The sequence below is a fragment of the Dipodomys ordii genome, unplaced genomic scaffold (genome assembly GCF_000151885.1).
Source record: "Dipodomys ordii isolate 6190 unplaced genomic scaffold, Dord_2.0 Scaffold46, whole genome shotgun sequence".
Lineage (NCBI taxonomy): Eukaryota > Metazoa > Chordata > Mammalia > Rodentia > Heteromyidae > Dipodomys > Dipodomys ordii.
Genome location: NW_012267262.1, coordinates 13,041,089 through 13,062,432, shown reverse-complemented (window position 1 = coordinate 13,062,432; position 21,344 = coordinate 13,041,089). Strand labels below are relative to the sequence as shown.

The window sequence follows — 21,344 nt, the reverse complement described above, 5'->3', positions numbered from 1 at the left end:
TGGAAAAAAAATCAGAAGTAGTGGTGTGGTTCAAGTAGTAGAGTACCAGATTTTAGTAAAAACTCCAAGCAAGTGAGAGCATGAGAGCCCAGTATGCATATAAAACCCTACAAACCCCCCAAACAAACAAAAACAAAATACAAAATAGCACCCCCCCAAGAAACAAAAACCTGTGGGTGGGTATGTGTGCCCACTAAAAACACACAAAATGCTAAGGTTATTTATTTATTTATTTTTGTCAGTCATAAGGCTTGAACTCTAGGCTGGGGCCCTGTCCCTGAGCTCTTAAGCTTAAGGTAAGCACTCCAATATTTGAGCTACAGTGCCACTTTTTGGTTTTCTGGTGGTTAATTAGAGACAAGAGTCTCACGGACTTTCTTGCCCTGGCTGGCTTTGAACCATTATCCTCAGATCTCAGCCTCCTGAGTAGCTAGGATTACAGGCATGAGCCACTGGCGCCCAGCTTAGAATATTTTTTGACATTTCTTTTTGCTTCTGTTAATAAGACCAACTGTTTTCTCCTCAGCCCTTTACCTCCTTAGCCCTGTACCTCTGTGGTAAAGTGAAGGGTTGGAGTAAATGATTTTTACTTAAAAGAAAATTTATTACTAACCCATTGGAGTGTTTTGAAAATGAAATTGCATGAAGAATATAAAAAGTACTCTCTCTACAGAAATGCTAAAGAGCTTTCATATACACATAAGAAAACATTGAATAACTTCTGTTGTTTCTCTCAGTGGTAGTTTCTGGAACTGGCCTTTTGCACCATATTGAAATTCCCTGAAATTTATTCAGCTGAAGCCAAATGGTGAATGTGCCCTTTCCACAAATGCAGTTTTAATAAATGGAGAGAGGGAAAAACATCCAAGATGTTGCTCTTGTTTGCTTATTGCATTCTAAAATCTCTTTAGCTGGTCAATTTGAATATTTCTCATAGGATATAAGGAATATTTGGGGGGCACTTTTCTCTCTGTTCAAGCTGGAGGACTAAGAAAAATGATCAACTTGGTGACCACAAGGGAAGGAGCAAATCAGGAAAGCATGAAAACCTCTATTCATCTTAGCTTGCAATAGATCCATTTCTTTCTGTTGTTTTATTTAAGCTTCTCTGTGAAGTCTATGGATTCCATGCTAATGTCCCTTCAGGATTATTCATTCATGATTAGCCAATTGTTCATTATTATGTATTTATGGTAATTGTACCAATGTCTTTTCCTCTTCTGCACTGAGAGGCCTAGGAGCTCAGGGAGGTTGTTTTCCTCTCTGTTGTACTCAGCATCCAGCCTCCCACCAGGGATAGATCTGACACTTCACTACTACTTGTGGAATGAAAAGGTGAATTCATCAGTTCACTCATGTTCTTGGTATTATGCCAATGGGGAAATGAGGAACAGAGTGGTAATGATTTGCTGCAAATTTGCCTGCCTTCTGAAAAAACACTATTAGTTCCCAACTGATGCTATAACAAATTGTTACAGATTTAGTAATTTAAAACAGTGCACATTGCTTACTTGGAAGTTAATCAGAAAGATCAAGGGAAGGACTCATTCATTGCCTGGCATTTTGCAGTCGTGTCCTATGGGTCGTGATCCTTTCTCTATCTTCAAATGCTACTTCTTTCTGTACATCCTTTCCTGTGGCTTATAAGGGTTCTGTGATGCCATTGGTCCTATATAATAATCCATCCCGCTCAGTCCATCTCTAGCCTATTCTTTTTTAAATTGTACTAAGTGTTTCATTGTGTTATTTCGATACATCCATATAATGTACCTATACTGTCTTTTTCTTTAAGTGGGTCACAGCTACAAATCCCTTCTCCTGGCACCTCTGAGTTCATTATCTGAGACTGAGATATCTCTTACCTCAAAATTAATAGACAGAGCTGAAATAGGAAGAGGTAGGCTTGCTCACCGAAATACAGAGACATACAAAGAAAATATTTCAGGAAATTAATTCTTGGATCAAAGGACTCCCCCCCACCCATATTCTACAGACAGTTGGAGGTGAACATATCTGTTTCTTGGTAGAGGAACAGGCTCTGCCAGCTATAAAAGCAGAGCAAACCTTCCTTGGCCTTTCATGCTGCAAAATATGGAAATATATTTCAAATTGCAAATGAGTTTTATCCTGTCCTGTCTGCCTCTCAAGGAGTTATGAATATTTATTCATTCTTAGAAAACTTGAACAGGGGCTGGGAAGGTGGCTCAGTGGTAGAGCGCTTGCCTTGCATGCCTGAGGCCCTGGGTTTGATTCCTTAGCAGCACATACGCAAAAAGAAAAAAGCCAGAAGTGGTGCTGTGGCTCAAGTGGTAGAGCGCTAGCCTTGAGCTGAAGAGCTGAGGGACAGCGCCCAGGCCCAGAGTTCAGGCCCCATAACCGGATCCCCCCAAAAAAAATTTTAAAAAAAAGAAAAAAAAGAAAGCTTGAACAGGTATAGTGATTGTCCCAGGCTGAATAGAGAGAGAGGATGTAGACCTAAGCCATTCTATGAACATATATGTTGCATAGAGAAGACATAGAATATGGGTCCAGGGTACATAATGTGGATCAATAGTTCTAGAGACTTCCTTATAGGAAGGAAAGTGCCCCAACTCTGATATCAGTCAATTAGGAGCAAAACTAGCTTTCCTGGCCTATAACCCCAACCTAGATCTGATAGATGAAAATATGTGACTACTGAAGAAATATAGCTCTAATTTACAGAACTGAGGGATGTCTGGCCTGCAGCCCATATAAACTCCTTGAAATCATTTGGTCTGGCTTGCCAAGACAACTATAGATGAGACTCAAAATTCAATAAATCTAGGAGGTTTCTTTTCAGTCGAAATTTAATAAAGCTAGGTCTGAGAAGGATATTACAAATATCCAAACAACATTTGGCATAAAAAGGTTTCCCTACTCCTTGGAGTTATGACCGGATTCATTCAACAATTGGTTTCTCCAGCACCTCTTATGTGCCAGGCCCTATGCTAGCAGCAGTGAATTAGTCATAGTTCCTGCTGGCTTACGAGCCCTTTAGAGGAGACAAGCAACAAGCAGGTATGCATGCTTCTTAGTGTCCACAAAGGATAGTTTCCAGGAACCCTATGAATATGAAAGTCCATGGAGACTCTAGTCCCCTATATAAAATGCTATCATCTTTACATAGATCTTATGGGGATCTACCCATATACTGAAAGCCACCTCTATGTTACTAATAAAACCTCTTATGACATAAGTGCTATGTAGAAAATACATAGACTAAATAAAATAAGTAAGAAGGAAAGTCTATATATGTTAGGTACAGGCACAATGTTTTTCAATAACTTTTTTTTTTGTCAGTCCTGGGGCTTGAATTCTGGGCCTGGGTGCTGTCCCTCAGCTCTTCAGCTCAAGGCTAGCACTCTACCACTTGAGCCATCAAAACCTTTTTTATCTGCAGGTGGTGTATGTATGGATACAGAATCTGTCAGTGTGAAGCCTAAGGGCAAATAAAACCAGAAAATCATTATGAATTGTGACATCCTATAGGACACGGTGAAAGGGATGTCTGATTTGCATTTTGGGATGAGAAGATGAGGGAGGTCCTCTCTAGACACCAGGATGGATGCTGAGGTCTAACAGTTCTCATCTAGATGTGAGAGGTCAGTGGCTTCCTCTGGGAACCTCAGAAGCATAGGAAGCTGAGCTAAGTCTGGCAGGATGGTTTCTCAGAAGGAGCTTATGGCGCGGATGCACATACAAAGGCAATGCTGTGAGAATGGGGCCAGCCTCTCGCCAATGTGAGGATTTTGCTGCCCCACCAATATTTGTGCAAGATGATGAAAGACAGTCATTTTTTCCTAGCATTAAATTTAATCTCTTAATATTCAAGTCATTATATTCCTATGAAGCTAGAGGGTTCTCAAGATCTGAGGCTGAGAATAGATGGTGATAATTTTTTTAACTGAGTCTATTTGGTGAATTATGAGCTGTCAGTTTTGTGTCAGAATCCTAAATTGGAGCTGGATGCTTTAGCCAGGCCTGTAATCCTAGCTGTTTGGGGAGGTAGTAAGCTGGAGGATCATGGATTGACGTAAAAAGCTAGTGAGATCCCATCTTAATCAGTAAACTGGGCATGGTGGTGGCACATGTCTCTCATTCCAACTATATGGGAGGCGTAGGTAAAAGATCGAAGTCTGAGGTAGGGGCTGTTGCACAAAGGGAGGGAGGCAGGGTGAATAAATGCGGTCATCCTATCAGCATATGAGCTATGTAACTTGTAGGCAGGGATAGGAGGGGCAAACGGGGAAAGCAAAGGAAGGAGTGACATTATTTAAAAAAGTATTCATTACCAGATTTATGAAATGATAGCCCCTCTGTACAATGTAACAACAGTAACATTATAGACTTTTTTTTAAAAAAAATCTGGTTCTGGGCAAAAATAGGAGACTCTACCTGAAAGATAACTGAAACAAAAAGAATTAGAGGCATGGTTCAAGTGACAAATGGTAGAACATTTGGGGTCCTGACTTCAAAAATCCTGTAATACAAATAAAATAAATAATTAATCAATAGATATCCAGATTTAGGGGAGGAAAATGGACAAACTATATTGTTCCTAGTTTAGGGAAGGCTATATAAAGCACTCCAGTCTAGGGAAGGCTTCACTAAGCCTTGTCCAGATTTACTTCTGCTTGAATCATCTTCCTTGTACAAAGCTTTTAGAAATAGAAAACCAGAAAAAAGCAAAGCAAAGAAAACCATCCAGTCTGTTTTCCTAGCCTGAGTTCCTCTGAACAGCCTCCGATTGATTCTTCTTATAGAATGCCAGCTGGCTTTCTTTTTACTTAAGGTATATGAAGAAGAAGGAGAAGGAGAGGAAGAGGAAAGAGGAGAAGAGGAGGAGGAGCAAAGAAGGAAAGAAAGAAAAAGGAAATGAAAGGAAAGGAAGGAGGAAGGAAGGAAGGAAGGAAGGAAGGAAGGAAGGAAGGAAGGAAGGAAGGAAGGAAGGAAGGAAGGAAGGGAAGAAAAACTCCTACCCATTAAGGAACACTTTTTTTTTAATTCTCATAGGAAAGAATATTCAATTGTACTTAGGAGCAGAGTGAAGTTAGAGTAAAAGTTCACCCTTGTGAAACATTGAAATTCTCTCAAACATACTAATAGTGGTACCTTTTGGTTTGGCTTTGAAGATGCTATGAAAGTGGCATGCTGCAAATGGAGGAGCCCAGCCTAGGAAGCAGTGACAGGCTGTGCTGGGCCATCAGCGATGCCCTGAATAGCCTGGTCTAGAGCATGGTTTCCAGGCTGTGCTGATGGCACTCTTGACTGAGCTGCACAGCCTGAGATAGTTGTGCCATTGCATGCTTTATCTTGGAGTTGTGCAGTGCTCAATCTGTGCACATATTAACAACAGCCTGATGTATTCCAGTAACAGTAGCTCTGAGGACTGGGGATGTAGCTTAGCAGTAGAGCACTTGCCTAAGATGCACAAAGCCCTTTTCCCCACCTCCAGCATGACAAAGAAGAAGAAAAAAGAAAAAGAAAAGAATAGAAAAAAACATCAGCACCAGGGAAATGTGTATTTGCTTATAAAATATATGCATGTTCCACTCTCAATCCATGTAAAACTATGTGTGTTTAAAGATAAAAGTACAGAGACTTGGGCACTGGTGATTCATACCTGTAATCTAGCAACTCAGGAGCCAGAGTCTGAGGATGGTAGTTCAAAGCCAGCCCAGGCAGCCAAATTTGTGTGTGTGTGTGTGTGTGTGAGAGAGAGAGAGAGAGAGAGAGAGACAGACACAGAGAGAGACAGAGAGAGACAGAGCGAGACAGAGAGAGAGAGACAGAGAGAGACAGAGACAGAGAGAGACAGAGAGAGAGAGAGCTGGTCCTGAAGCTTGAACTCAGTGTCTGGGCTCTGTCCCTGAGTTTTTGTTTTTGTTTTTTTTTTGCTCAAGGCTAGCTCGCTACCATGAGAGCCACAGCTCCACTTCAGGCTTTTTGCTGATTAATTGGAGATAAGAATCTCATGGACTTTCCTGCCTCGGCTGGCTTCAAACCTCAAATCCTCAGACCTCAGCTTCCTGAGTAACTAAGATTACAGGCATCTCTAACTAAATAGCAAAAAGCCAGAAGTAGAGGTGTGGCTCAAGTGGTAAGAGTTTCTCCCTTGAGGGAATAAAGCTAGGCAGCAGCATGAGTTCTTGAGTTCATGCCCGAGTCCTGGCCCCAAACAAATGAACAAACAAACCAAAAGCCACACACACAAAACTAAAGTGAATACCAGTGTGTGGGTTGGAATAGCTCTGTGGAGATGCAGGCCTAGGAAGAATTTGTACAGGGTTGTTCTCTCCTTCAGCCTGGGCATCATTGTGTTCGTAGGGCAACATCTGTATCCTAAGAGTGATGTTGAAAAGTTTTCCATCTTCCTTCCTGTCGGATTCCGTTTCAGAATACACAGTCATCAATGAAGCCTGCCCTGGAGCCGAGTGGAACATCATGTGTCGGGAGTGTTGTGAATACGACCAGATTGAGTGTGTCTGCCCTGGAAAGAAGGAAGTGGTGGGCTACACCATCCCATGCTGCAGGAACGAGGACAATGAGTGTGACTCCTGCCTCATTCACCCCGGTGAGCCAGGGAGGGATGCCCCTGGGGTTTCTTCCATGTTATCCAATGTAATGGATAGAAGTTGTCTGAATGCCTGAATTGTAGCAGCAGCCATCATTGGCATGAATGTGACACAACTCAGTCCATTGTAACAGGTAGGAAAGGAATGAGAGGAGTTAGTATTTCTTGCATTGTTAAAAGTTGTAAATCCGAGAAATCATCTACTCATTTGTTTAACAAGCAGACAGAGCAGCTCCCATGTCTGTTACTGGAACTACAGCGACATAAAAGAAAAAAAAAATCTCAGCACTCCCAGAGCCTAAAGGCTGGTGGAGGAGATGGATCACAGGAAGTGCATCGTTAAGTGCAGTGATAGGGATGCACAGGGTACCATGGCAACCCAGAGGGACTGAGGGTGAGGTAGAGGAAAGATCAGTGAAGACTTGTTAGAGGAGGTACAGGGCTGGCTAGAGAGAGAATCAACATGCTGGTGGGTGGAGGGGATCTGGTGGAGGGGTCCCACCACCGGGCATAGCATAGAGAACTATGGCTAGAGAAAGCTTGAGCCTTCCACAACTTCAGTTGGCTCAGTCTGACAGAAGTGTGTAAATGGTGAAAGATGCAGAGAGAAGGAGACAGACAGACATGAGATTTAGAGACCACAATCTGAAGGACCAATCAGGGACCAGATCCAGAAGTGCTTTAGAGGTCATTTGGCATTTGTTGCCAATCTCATAGGTGGTTTTAATTCCAATCACAGGTGGTTTTAATTTCTGTCATGAGAGCAGATAATAATCGCTGCTGGTGGCAGTGGTTCAAGATGATCAAGGTCTGGGGACATGAATAGCAGGGGTGTCCAGGGGGACCTCCAGTATCATCCCATAGCACCAAACCCTCAATGGACCAGTGTGGGTTCTAGGCAGTGAGCCTCTCCACTTGGTCGTTTGACAACGTTGCTGTCTTTCCCATAGCCTTGTTCATCTTAGTCACCAGGATGGTGTTCTTCCCTCCCCCACACCTCTTTGTCATGAACCTGAGGACCTGAAAGTGTATAACTGTGCTAAAAGAGAGTTTGCAGAGCCCTTAAGACCAGGCTCAGGATGTATCCATCTCCCTAAGAGAGCCATGTGTCTTTCTCTTGTAGAACACACACACACACACACACACACACACACACACACACACACACACACTACGGGCCAATGCCAAGAAGCATGCTGTCTGCTCAAGAAAATGCTAGTTCGTCTTAAGCAGTTCATTAGCCATTAATTAATTTATGTATTCATCATTCACTTACTCAAAGAGCATGCCAGCACTATATTAGTCCTAAGGATATAATATTGGTCAGGATGTAGCCTTTGATAGGGAAGTAGGTACTAGGGTGCCAGTGGTTCATACTGATAATCCTACTTAGGAGGCTGAGATCTGAGGATCATGATTCAAAGGCAGCTTAGGGAAGGGAAAGTCCATGAGACTCTTATCTCCAATTAACCACCAGAAAACTAGCAGTGGAATTGTGGCTCAAAGTAGAGCTCTAGTTTTGAGCAAAAATAGCTCAGGGACTGTGCCCAGGTCATGAGTTCAAGCTCCACAACTTACAAAAAATGATCAAGCTAGTCGGGATAGAGATAAGCCAGGGGGAATTGTGGGGAAACCAGTATAACAATGACGGCCTTCTTTGCAGGAACTGACTATGTACCAGGTACTTTCCATTTGCTCATTTAACTTTTAAACACTCCTAAGATGTGGGATCCATTTTGATCCCAGTGTGACAAATGAAGGCAAGGAAACACAGAGATTGCAAACAATTGGCTCTAGCACACTCAGCTGGACACTGACAGAGACAGAGCTTCGCTCTCTATTCTGATAAATACCAAGGGATGATTCCTACCGGTTCTCCCTGTCCCCAGCCACTCAGGAGGCCATGTTTTGAAGTGATCTAGGCCTGAACATTGCTTAACCCTAATGTGGCTTGTTGATGAGTGATTTGCGGATACCTTTCAGGCTAAGTCCCTTAGCAGGCATTGCCTACTGTATCCAATGGCCTAGCTTGGTGACAGATGTGTATCACAGAGATGACTTATATATATATATATTTTATTGTACAAATACTATACAGAGGGGTTACAGTTACATGAATATGGTAATGAGTACATTTCCTATCGAACATTGTTACCTCCTCCTTTGTTACAGAGATGACTATTTATAGTATTTCCTATGTTATTAATTAAAAAAGAATGTGCAGCATACAGTATAAGCCTAATATATGTGCATATATGCCTGTATATACACACATGTATACACTTATGTATATTATTTCAGAGAAAGGATATTAGTAGAATTCTCTAGATAATTTTTTCTGCTGAAATTTTGTTTTTGTTTTTTTTGTTCACCTGAATTTTCTCAATATTCTATAACAAATGAGAAATACATCTATAAAGAGAAAAATAAGAATACCTATTGACAGATTTTGCATTTTAGAAGAAGTTATTTCATGTTACTTTAAAGCCTCAGGACTAAGGGTATGCGTGACTCAAGCTGTGGAGCACCAGCCTAGCGAGCTGTAAATCCAGAATTTAAACCTCAATACCACCAAAACAAAACAAATAAGAAACGAAAACAAACCCATCAACCATTAACTGGAAAGATGGTTTGGACCACTCTCCTACTCTCTGTTTCTGAATTCAGGAGAGTCTAGTATTGCCCTTGGGATGAGCAGTTTTTCTCAGGGTTTTGGCATGTTTGTGTGTGTGTGTGTGTGTGTGTGTGTGTGTGTGTGTGCATGTGTGTGTGTATGTGTGTGTGTGTTGGGGGTGTGTGTCTAGAGGTTCTGCACAGTCAAAAAGCGTTGGTCAGGTGTCCCGAAGACCACCAGAACTAGCAAGGAGGAGGACTAACATCCTTGTTGGAAATCTTTCAGGCTGTATGATCTTTGAAAACTGCAAAAGCTGCAGGAACGGCTCATGGGGGGGCACCCTGGATGACTTCTACGTGAAGGGCTTCTACTGTGCCGAGTGCAGAGTGGGCTGGTACGGCGGAGACTGCATGCGTAAGTAGGCCCCACACACGTGCTCCAGCCATCACGGGCACACGCTATTTTGTAATGGAAGTTTACAACAGGCCAAACTTGATCTCACTGGAATCTGACTTTGGAAATGCTGGAGGCCAGGGGGCTTTCTAGGTAACAAAGATGTGTTTCCATCTGCTGAGTGTGGATTGTGGACAGCTGTTTGGTATTGCTGTTCCCAGAAGGCATCTCTCTCATTCTCTCTGTTCAGAGGTCTGCCTACAACCTGTCTCATGTCAGAAGCAGTGACATCGTCCAGCACAGAGATGGAGAAGACTTCAGCAATGTTGCCTCAAGGGCATGATAAATAAGAAATTCGTGTGGATACATTTTCTTGAATCCTGAATTACAGTCCTGGAACCCCACAGCAAATTACCAGCATACCATTTGTCCCAGGAAGGGGATTCTGGAAAGTACTTGATCTCCAAGAATGACTTAATCTCTGTTAGAGTTCCTCCTCTGGATTCCAATAATTCTTGGAAAACAGAGTGGAAATTTAGCTTTTCTCTTTGTCTAAGATTCCCTTCTGTAGAGCCCTATTTGTCAGGGGTCCTTTTGAGAGCTTCGTCGACTCACAGTTATGTGATTTCAGGGGATCTTTTAATATGCTTCTTATTAGAATCAGAAACAGGATGAATTAGCAGTCTGAGTAATATTTGGCAGGAGGGACTGGGGGTTTGAACTCAGAACCTCATTCTTGCTATCAGCCCATTCTTGCATGGGCCTACCTCCAACTTCAAACCTTCAGATCTCCGCTTCTTGAGTAGTTGTTGGATCAGAGATGTGTTCTACTACACCACGCATGTTGTTTGAGATGGGATCTTGTTAACTTTTTTTTTTTTTGTGCATAAGCTAGCCTCAAGCTATGATCCTCCAGATCTCTTCCTCCCATGGAGGATCATGGACATGAGCCACTATGCCTGCCCCTTGAGGAATTTTACTTCAAGGAAATGGTGGTTTATGAAAATGGTGGTTTGAGTATCATTGGTATTCTCCACTTGATCTAACTTGTAGCAAAGTGTCACAAAATGTTTGGGTCCACATACTTCCACCATTCTCAGAGGAGAGCTTTGTCAGCACTTCAGGATGTACCCAGGAGATCTAGAATATGGTTAATTTTTAACATGCTGATCTCTTTCTGCTGTAATTTAAAACTCTGATGCTGCCAATTTAGATTGTTTCTAGGAAATTTAATTTTGTACTTGATAGCTAGCTTCCAAGTAGGTGAGGAACAAGATTCAACCCTGGTCTTCTCATGAGATTATGTAGCAATAATGTTCAGAACATTTATCTTTGAATGATGGAATTTGCCTGTTACTACTATGAGGCTTTGGGAAACTCATTTAGCATTCAGTGCTACCTATCTAACAGAGCTGATTTGAAGGATTCAATGAGATAAATGCATATGAAGCATTTAGTGCTGGTGCCCAACATGGCCTCACATTCCTGCCTCAGCCTCCCAAGGGCTGGGGTTACAGTTTCACAACACCTCATTTAACTCCCTTGCAGTCAATGACAATACTATTCTATCTCCTACTAACAAGTTCCCCTCTGATAGCTTAGTTTACTCTAGAAAGCAGGAAGATAAATCTTTGTTGAGAGTATAGTGGATAAGGTTTCAGACAGCCATGGAAGGAGGAAGAAGAGATGTCACCGAGTATACATCCAGGCATGTCCAGAGTAGCTAAGACCCAGCTGATTCAGAAGCTCCAATGTTGGGAGAGTTGTGTAAGGCTCTCCAGTAGTGTGGGCATTGGTTGATCCAAGACTTGGCTAAGATATAGCTAACCAGGGCCCTAGCTAGGTTGAGAAATACATGAAACCAGAAAGAGCCCCACAAAAGAAGCCTTAAGACTAGAGGTCATAATGAGGAGGGAAAATTGGCTTAGTGGTAATAAAGCAGTGGATGGATGGTCAGAGAATAGAGCATCTAAGGAGATGCTTCTAGATGTGGTTGTGGTATAGCACACTCATGCTGGCCTGGATTGAGGTCCAGGCTGTGGTTGGGTTCAGGCAGAAGGGCAGCAGCATGGCAGGGGTGCTCACAGAAGCTCAGGTGGCCAAGCCAGACACAGAGGCACATTTGAGCCTTTGGCTCACATCCCATCCACTCTTATTCCCCTGGCAGAAAGAAGTGAAGCATCTTAGCTGCAATCAGTGAGCAGGAAGCGCACTCTATCTCGTTGAGGAGGAGACAGCTGTTTCTTAAACAATAAATACTCTAAGCACTCCAGGTGAAAAAGAGGACATTTTGTCAATAGGAGAGAGGACCAGAAGAATATATGTGTGCATTCTGAGCATATGCCTTTCCTAAATTACCTACTGGTTGAGTCTTTGTTGAGCCTTAGTGTGAGCTGGCCAAACTCAGAGTCTGATTGGTTAGACTGGTGATAGTGAACTGAGGCTATATAAAGGACAGAACTGTCTCAGGGCCCCCAGTTTTTGCAGATGTCTCCTGCCTTTATTCATTAGTCCACAGACACATTTTTACAGATCACTGTATGTGCTGAACATATAACAATAAAAAGACAGTCATAGTCTCTGCCATGGTAGAACTTGCCATTTAGAGTACACACACACACACACACACACACACACACACACACACATGCACACATACGCACACACACGCACACGAGGTAAAAAGAAATTTGGAGCACAGTCAATGCAGTAAAGAAAACAAATGGGCTTAGGAATAACTTCCTATCTGATTCTGTTTCTGTATCTGTGAGGGTCCAATTGTGTTGATTGATTCCATTATGAAAGCCCAATTCTGTACAGTATGTCATCACAGCCTCTGGCATTCATGGAGCATTTCTTAGGGAACAAGTGACATCAAGAGTCCTCAAGAGGTGTGCAATCCATCAATGCAGCAAGGCTTCTTTGAAAGCCCCATTATGATGGTATTAGGTTCTTCTCACCTGCACTTCATATTCTTGGCACCACACCAATGTGCACAAAATTCATTAGAAGAAGTAATTCATTCCCTTATATGTTGAATGACTGCTTGGTACTGGGTACTGTGCTACCCTCCTGTGTTAGAGGAGAACTGAATCATTGGGTGGCCCTCATCATGGCTGGGACACAGGGCAGGAGCCACACAGCAATGCAAGCATTTGCCCAGTAGATGGCACCCAAGCAATCCTTTCAGACGCCTAGATTCAGATGGAGGAGGCTGCTTTGCTGATACCATCTGTTGACAGTTTGTATTTTTGCCACAGGAAGGGCCACAGGCAAGAGCTCCAAAGGGGCATAGTGATTCAATTCAAATTACAGAACATTCCACGTTGACATGGAGCAACACCTTAATTTGTTCAATGTCTTTGACCATGTCCAGATATTAACATTGAAGTTTAGTATTAATGCATAGTCTTAACATTTTGTATAGTATGAATGAATAGTCTCAAATGTTATTACATGATTGATTGATTCATAACTGCAGGAGATTGTCTGATCCAGGAGAACAGACAGAGTGCCCGAGGCCAGAGTTCTGAGAGGACCCATTCACACCTTCCTTCTAGGAAAAATGGTATCTTCAAGTATCCACATGAAGAGCTAGTGGTATTTCATTACTACAGGAAAGAACTCTTTCTCTCTTCCTGCTTTCAGCTTCTTAATGTGAGATATTGTAGATCTACAAGTTGAAAGAACAGTATCTATTCCAATATTCTCTGCTTGGATCCACCAATTATTAGTTCTTCAGTATCTGGGTTTCTCTTTTTCCATACTGTGGATTTGTGAATTTTAATATTTTCTGCATTCCATCATGTTAGTATGAAATTTTCTCTTTGATGTTCACATTGTCCCAGAGTTAGCCATTGAAGACCGTTTGATAGGCTTCTACCACATCATTCTCTGAGCACACTCCCCCACACTCTCCCCTCCCCTCCCTGTAGAAATGGGTTAAGCTCACTGTACTGCTTAGGGTCCGATCCTGAAAACAACAGTTCTCCAGGACTCTGGGCTCTTTTCAGTAGGGAAGGGTACTCAAGAACTGTGATCTAGGTCTTAGCTATTCAGCGTGCTGGCATCTAAAGTCCAAACCGGAGCTCCCTTCAAAGCTTCCTAGACTGGGAAAGTTGAGTTCTTCAGAGGAATGACTCCATTGACCTCCAGTGCTCGCTGACCCCCTGCAGTGGTGTTATTTAACTTATCTCTCAGGCTTTTCCTTAGTCTCCAAGACCAATGGAAGGGTCCAGAGCCTCCCACGATGCTCCCAGTATCACCGTGACGCCAACTTTTCAGTCCCTGAAGGATACTGGAGACCTAAGAAGGTTAGGACATCAACCCAGATGAGAGGGGATTTATGGGGAGAGATTATGGGCCCTTAATACGTTTATCTTCTTAGTAATGGTTTGGTCAGAGGTAGAGGAACAGAGGAAATGGCTGTAAGCCATGGCCCAAAATGTTTGAGGAGCTAGGATATCAGAGAAGATGATTTGTGTAGGCTGCTTCCGGAGCCATATCGAGAATGATTAAAAGTAGGTTTGAGAGGGGAGAAGGGAAGGAGGAAGGTGGTGGGGAAGAAGAACAAGGGAGGGAGGAGGAGGCAATGAAGGAGGGAGGGACAGAGGAGAGAGAAAGAGGAGGGGATGGGAAGGAAAAGGAGAGGAAAGAAAGGGAGAGGAAAGGAGAGGAGACTCCTGGAATCAAGTTACTGAAAACTGGTTCATCTTGCCTTAGATTTTGTGTCCTGAAATTTCAGGAAAATAATAGTGCTACCTTAGCCTAGATCCTGTCTTTTTGGTTGAGTTGATAAGACTTAGTTTGTATATTATGATAATGATGATGATGATGATGATGATGATGATGATGATGAGCATACACTGGCAGCTTTGAGGAGGAACTAAGCAGTAGAGTGGTACACACTATGTTTTCTGGACCATGACTTCAATGGAATAGATAGGCCAATTGGTATAGGAAAGAGGGACTGGAAAAGTACTTCGATTGGGCTGAGAGAAATGCCATTATCTGGTTTTATCATACCTTCAGTCAACCATGAGTTGAGCACCAACTCCATGCATGTAAAGCTGTGAGCAAGACAATGTCCTTGCTCTTACAGAATGGCCAAGGAGGACCACTAAGGGACAGTTCTGAGTATCAGCCAGACTGAAGCTTTAGGGCAAGCCATGGAGTCCCTCCTGGGCCTCAAATTGTTTCTGATGAAGACCTGCCTGATCAAAAGCACGGCTTAGCCCTTACTATGAGCCAAGCATTGTGCTAAGCCCTTTCCTGTCATTTACTCATTTATTCACCATTGAAGCCCTATGCAGAGCCATTTAATAGGCTAGGCCACTGATCATGGAGGTGAGGATGCAGGCTGAGGAAGTCTCAGTCACACAGCTTACAAGGGGTAGAGCCAAAATGTGAATTCAGATGCCTGGTTCCCAGAGCATGTGTCTTAGCCTTCTCCACTGAGGTCAGAGGTTGTGAGCCCCACCCCCAACCCCACCACCCTGAGTACCCAGCATACAGTGAGTAGGATGATCTAAAACATGCAGCAGGTGCAAGCTTCCTTCCTGTCCAGGCTGGATGCATTGAAAAATATACATGGCTGATGCTAGTGGCTCATGCCTGTAACCCTAGTTACCCAGGAGGCTGAGATTTGAAGATCATAGTTAAAAGGCAGCCAAGATCAGAAAGTCCATGAGACTCTTACTTCCAATTGATGTGCAAAAAGCTGGAAGTGGAGTTGTGGCTCAAGTGGTAAAGCTCTAACCTTGAGTAAAAATGCTAAGCTCTGTTAATACTTTGGGCGCTGCCAGGGCCTGACTATATTTCCCTTCTAATACAGGCTCATGAGCCTGGCAGCAGCAGGGTAGAAGCTGAGCTATATTCGGTGATTCTTAGGCCAAAATAGTCATTGTCTCCTAACCAGACATGACCCAAGCAAAATAATATCTATTGTCATTGGCTGAACATTTTTAGAAATCTTACCTAATGCTAAATGGTTTATATATCAGACCTCAGTCCTTCAAACCGTGATGGCAAATTCTTCTGTTACTCTCATTTCCAAATGAGACACTTGGGCCCAGAAATAGTGAATTTATCTAGGGGGGCACACAGTAGAGAATGGCTGTACTGAGATTCAGACCCAGCCAGGTTCCATGAATGAGTGCCAGCCTGCCTCCTGAGTTATTTCTGAAGGAGAAAGGAAAAACAATGCCTCTCCCTGTGTCTGAATGAGGCTTTAAAAAAAATCACACCCCTAACCCGAAAGATTAAAAAAAACAAACATGGGCTGGGAAGGTGGCTCAGTGGTAGAACGCTTGCCTTGCATGCATGAGGCCCTGGGTTCGATTCCTCAGCACCACATAAGCAAAAAGAAAAAAGCCGGAAGTGGCGCTGTGGCTCAAGTGGTAGAGTGCTAGCCTTGAGCTGAAGAGCTGAGGGACAGCGCCCAGGCCCAGAGGCCCCACGACGGGACCCCCCCAAAAAAAACAACAAAAAAACCCGTGAAGCCAAGGCAGTTTTCAGAAGTGCAGGTGTCTCTCTTCTGCCACCTTCCCTACCCCCAATGCCGGAGATGACAAGACTTTTGTGGGCATGTTCATGGGGGGCAGTGGTGTTGTTCATTTTTGCTGGGAACCACCCCACACTCTTTTTGGTTTAGAAATTGGCGGGGAGTTCCTTGAGCTCTGCAGAAGCAGGGTCTATCCAGATAGCCGACTTGGTTTGGCCTATAGGAATGACAAGGGTAAGGATGAGATGAGGATTTGAGAGTCCTGGGGATGGCCCACTCACTTCTCTCTCTCTCTCTCTCTCTCTGTGTGTGTGTGTGTGTCTCTGTCTCTGTCTTTCTCTCTCTCTCTCTCTCTCTCTCTCTCACACACACACACACACACACACACACACGAACACATACATGTCCCTTCCTTTACAGCAACATGATTAGAGAGAATCCAAGCATGTCGTCTGGGCCCTCTGACTGCTCTGGTCTTTTAGCTCAGGACTACCTGCTTGGTTAGCCAGTGGCACTTCCTTGGCAATGATACTGGCTGTGTTCACTGTTCTGCCTGACTCTGCATCCAGACTTATCAACTCTCAAAGGAGAGCTAACGGGATCCCTTGACAGGAAGAAATGGAGCTCCCTTCTCCTCTTCTCCTTTTTGCCTACTATCTTTTGCTCCAAGCTTGTTTCCAAGAAGGAGCCTCTTTGTCTCTGGTTGGTTAGAGGTTGTACCCTATCTTGGGGCTGTGCTGCCCTTCCCTTCAGAAGTGAGAAAAAATAGCACTGAGAGTGGAGACCTTGCATGGTTTTGGAATCCGGGCACCTTCCTTAGACTAGCCTGTGGCCTGCCTGAGACAGTGGCCCACGACTTCACCTTGTTTGGCCAGTGCTGGAGTGGGACTCTCAGGAGACCGGAACAGGAAGGACTCCAGGTCCTCTTAGATTGGAGGAGGAGCCCACGACCCCGGCATTCTGATTCCAGCTTCTATATGGAGGAAAAGAACCCAAAGCAGGCTGGCAGCACTGACTGCTGGTTCTAACTTAGGGTTGCCAGCAGGAGGCTTGTGGGGGATGCTGAAGGCTGGGAGGCTGCTGGTCTCTGCCAGTCTCTGGGGTTACACAGGAAGCCTTCTTCTTCTTTTTATTATTATTTTTTTAATCTCACACCCAACAGTAGCACTTCCGTAGCCCTGTAGCAGATGCACAGATGTGGGCGATGAAGTGTGAGGTGTGCAGGAAGAAGGAATATGTGTTTCCAGGGGAAGGAGGTATGTGGGAAGATTTTATATCTCGCTCGCAGAAAGGAGAAGACAGATTCTGTAGCTTCATCATGGAGGAGGAAGGGCTGGAACAAGGAGCCGTTAGGAGCGTTTAATATAGCACCCAAGAGCCAGCAACTGGGATTCAACAGATCTGGCATTCATTCTACTGTCACCCTAGGGCAGCAGTCATTTACTGAGTTTTCTGTTGTGTATTTTCCAGGTACCTTGTGTCTGAAGCCTCACAAATGGTGTGGAAGTCAATGTCACCTCCTTTATCATGCAGTCAGGTTAACTGAGGTTCTGGGAGGGGAAGTAACTTGTCCAAGACTGCCTGTGAGGATAGAGCCAGATTTCAAGAGACTCTGAGGTTTTTTTTTGTTTATTATTCTTATTATTTTGTTTAGTTTTTTTTTGTCAGTCATAGGGCTTGAACTCTGGCTCTGGGTGCTGTTTCTGAGCTCTTCAGCTCAAGGTGAGTGCTCTACCACTTGAGCCACAATGCCACTTTTGGTTTTCTGGTGGTTAATTGGAGATAAGAGTCTTACAGACTTTCCTTCCCGGGCTGGCTTTGAACCGTGATCCTCAGATCTTAGCCTCCTGAGTAGCTAGGATTACAGGCATGAGCCACCAGTGGTGCCTGGCTCTGTGAAGTTTTTAACCTAGATGTTGCAGTGAGGACAGTGATTTTGTAACCTTTGACCCAGGCAGCTGAGCTTGGGGAAGTCACCTCCTTCCTCCTTCCTCAGTGTTCTGCATCTCGAAAGTAGGGACACAAATGACATATCTCTAGATTTTGCATGAGGATGGAATGAAATAAACTCTGCAAGCCTTTAAGCTAAAGTGCCTGGTTTATCATATTACCATCATTCATTCACCCACTCACCAAATACTTATTGAAGACCTATTAGATGCCAGGCAACACTCTAGGTATTTAAGCTAGAAAATTCTCAGCTCTACCAAAAAGGGGTAAGAAAAATGTTCATGATGACAGCTGAATCCCTAAAGGATGGAGATAAGAAAGAAGATGAGCTTTTGAAGTTAAGGGTAAGACAAATTTCAAGCCTAGTGTGGGGCCCAGAATGACATCTGGCATGGATGGAGCAGAAAGAGCAAAGCAGGTGGCTGGGACCAAGACTGGGCTGAGGGTCTGTCTGGGTAGCCAGGGGGCAGGGCTGTGATGTATGGGGAAGATGCTCATACCTGAGACAGCCTCTGGAGGTTGAATCAAGAAATACTGTGACATTTATTTAGTTAAGGCGAATAAATAAACACAGGGTTAACCACTATGTGGAAAAAAAGAATACTAGGTTTCGAGGGTAGACAAAGGAGACCAGGGGCATGGTAGATTTACAAGGAGGGATGTTGGGCAAGAGCTGCAGAGAGAGAACAGAAAAGAGAGAGAGGAGAAAGAGAGAGACAGAGAGAGAGAGAGAGAGAGAGAGAGAGAAACAGTGAAGCTATTTGAGTGTGGAACAGCATAGCAGTAATTCAGCTCACACTAAAGGATTGTTTTGCACAACCTAACAGTAGTTTTGCACAAAAAGTTCTAAGCCTTGGGCCACACAGCTTGTCAGCTCTTTTCCTGACTATATTTCCACCATCATCTTGTCATGAGGGCAGTGTGTATAGATATTAATATTTTTCTTTTTAGCTATGGGAGGATTTTATGCTTTTCAGAGGGCTTCTGAAATATAACTGCATATCTAGGTTTATGATGTTGGTCTTGATTTCTGTGCAGAATGCTGAAAGGATAAACATTTTTCCTTTAAGTATGTAGAGAGCAAATCTTTTTATTTCCAAAGGCCCTAGTGTCTCTTCTCACAAAAGACATTAGAGATTCATCACAAGAGACTCTGCTGATATGGAGCAAAAGTAACAATCGATATATAAATGAATGGGCATGGTTATGTTCTGGACCAGAAATAATTTTTTTTTGTCGGTCGTGGGACTTGAACTCAGGGCCTGGATGCTATCCCTGAGCTCTTTTTTCTTGTTCTTTTTCTTATTGTAAAGGTGACATACAGAGGGGTTACAGTTATATAAAGGTAAGGAGTATAATTCCTTTTTTTTAAGAGTAAAATTCTTTTTGAACAGTGTTACCTTCTTTCTCATTTTCTCCCACTTCCCCCCCAACTCCCCTTCCCCTGAAGTTGTATAGTTCATTTCCAACATAGTGTCTAGTGAGTATCACTGTTGCATTGGTTCATCCTTTGTCCAGCCATTTCTGTGATTCCCCCTCTCTTCTGCAAATCAGATAAACTTATATACAAGACAAGGGTACAGAAATAAAAAAAAACAGTGACAACAGGGCATATGCCAAATGGGAAAAATAGAAAGAGAAAAAATAACTGCAAACAGCACATTATAAAAACCTCTTTTCCATTTCTTGGAGTTAATTTTTTTGGGGGACTTGAACTCTGGGCCTGAGTGCTGTCCCTCAGTTCTTCAGCTCAAGGCTAACACCCTACCACTTGAGCCATAGCACCACTTCTGGTTTTCTGAGTGGTTTACTGGAGATAAGAGTCTCACAGACTTTTTCTGCCCAGGCTGGCTTTGAACCGTGATCCCCAGATCTCAGCCTCCTGAGTAGCTAGGATTATAGGCGTGAGCCACCAGCACCTGGTTCTTGGAGTAAATTTTATAAGATCATATGCACCTAGATATTGAGCTATTGTGATCCTCTGCTAAGGATATCATAGACATATTCTGGTTATTACTGACAACATTGAGATTCCACCTCACCCTGGTTACAATGGCCATTATCAAGAAAACTAAAAATAACAGATGTTGGTGGGGATATGGCCAAAAGGGAATGCTACTACACTGTTGGTGGAATGTTCAACCACTCTGAAAAACAGTATGGAGGCTCCTCAAAAGACTAAGCATAGAGGTCCTCTATGACCCAGCAATCCCACTTCTGAGCATTTATCTAATTGACTGCAATCAAGACCACACTAAACCTACCAGCACAACCATGTTCATTACAGCATTATTTTCCATAGCTAAGATATGGAACCAACTCAGATGCTCTTCAGTAGATGAATGGATCAAAAAATGTAGTATTTATACACAATGGAATTCTATGCTTCCATCAGAAAAGATGACATTGCCCCATTTGTAAGGAAATAGAAAGCTTGGAAAAAGTTATATTAAGCAGAGCAAGCCAGACCCAAAGAAACACAGGCTAGTTTCCCTCATTTGTCCCTGAGTTCTTTGCTCAAGGCCTAGCACTCTACTACTTTGAGCCACAGTGTCACTTCCAGTTTTTGAGTGGTTAATTGGAGATGAATCTCATGGGGACATTTCTACCCGGGCTGGCTTTAAAAGGCCATCCTCAGATCTCAGCCTCCTGAGTAGCTAGGATTACAGGCATTAGCCACCAGTGACTGGCAAAACTTTTTTTTAAGACAGAAGTTTACTCTATTATCCAAGCTGGCCTGAAGCCCATGATCTTCCTGTATCCTTGGTTGATGTGCCACCAACCCCAACCCAACAAAATTTTTCAACAAAAAATAGGAGTAGGTAATATGTGCCTACCCAGGAGGTGAATACTATTTATTTACATGATCCTAATAGCTTTTTCTCTATAATTGAGATATTTTCCTCACATTCTCACCTAGGTAAATATAGAGTGCCCATAGAGTGTCTCTTGACTCTAGAAAATACAATCTAAGTCACCAGCTTTCTCTAGTATGTTTTTTTCTTTTCTTTACTTTTTGTCAGTCATGGGGCCTGAACTCTGGGCCTAGGCGCTGTCCCTCAGCTCTTCAGCTCAAGGCTAGCACTCTACCACTTGAGCCCCCACTTGAGCCCCAGTGCCACTTCTGTTTTTTTTTTCTGTTTATGTGGTGCTGAGGAATCGAACCCAGGGCCTCATGCATGCAAGGTACCTTCCCAGCCCCTCTGTAGTGGTTTTTTAAAGCTTAGGAATTCCTTTGGCTATAACTCAAAAGAATCTGAAGAGAGAGTGAGGATGGAGGGCTTAGAATC

At 43.3% G+C, this 21,344-nt stretch overlaps 1 protein-coding gene across 1 annotated transcript in view; it reads left to right on the top strand.

The window, feature by feature from the left end:
• Positions 1 to 21,344, top strand: part of Pamr1 (peptidase domain containing associated with muscle regeneration 1) — a 74,596-nt gene that overhangs the window by 18,217 nt on the left and 35,035 nt on the right. The window contains exons 2-3 of the mRNA XM_013019579.1: positions 6,419 to 6,595; positions 9,495 to 9,623. Of these exons, the coding sequence (XP_012875033.1) occupies positions 6,419 to 6,595; positions 9,495 to 9,623 (306 nt within the window). The remainder of the gene's footprint in view (positions 1 to 6,418; positions 6,596 to 9,494; positions 9,624 to 21,344) is intronic.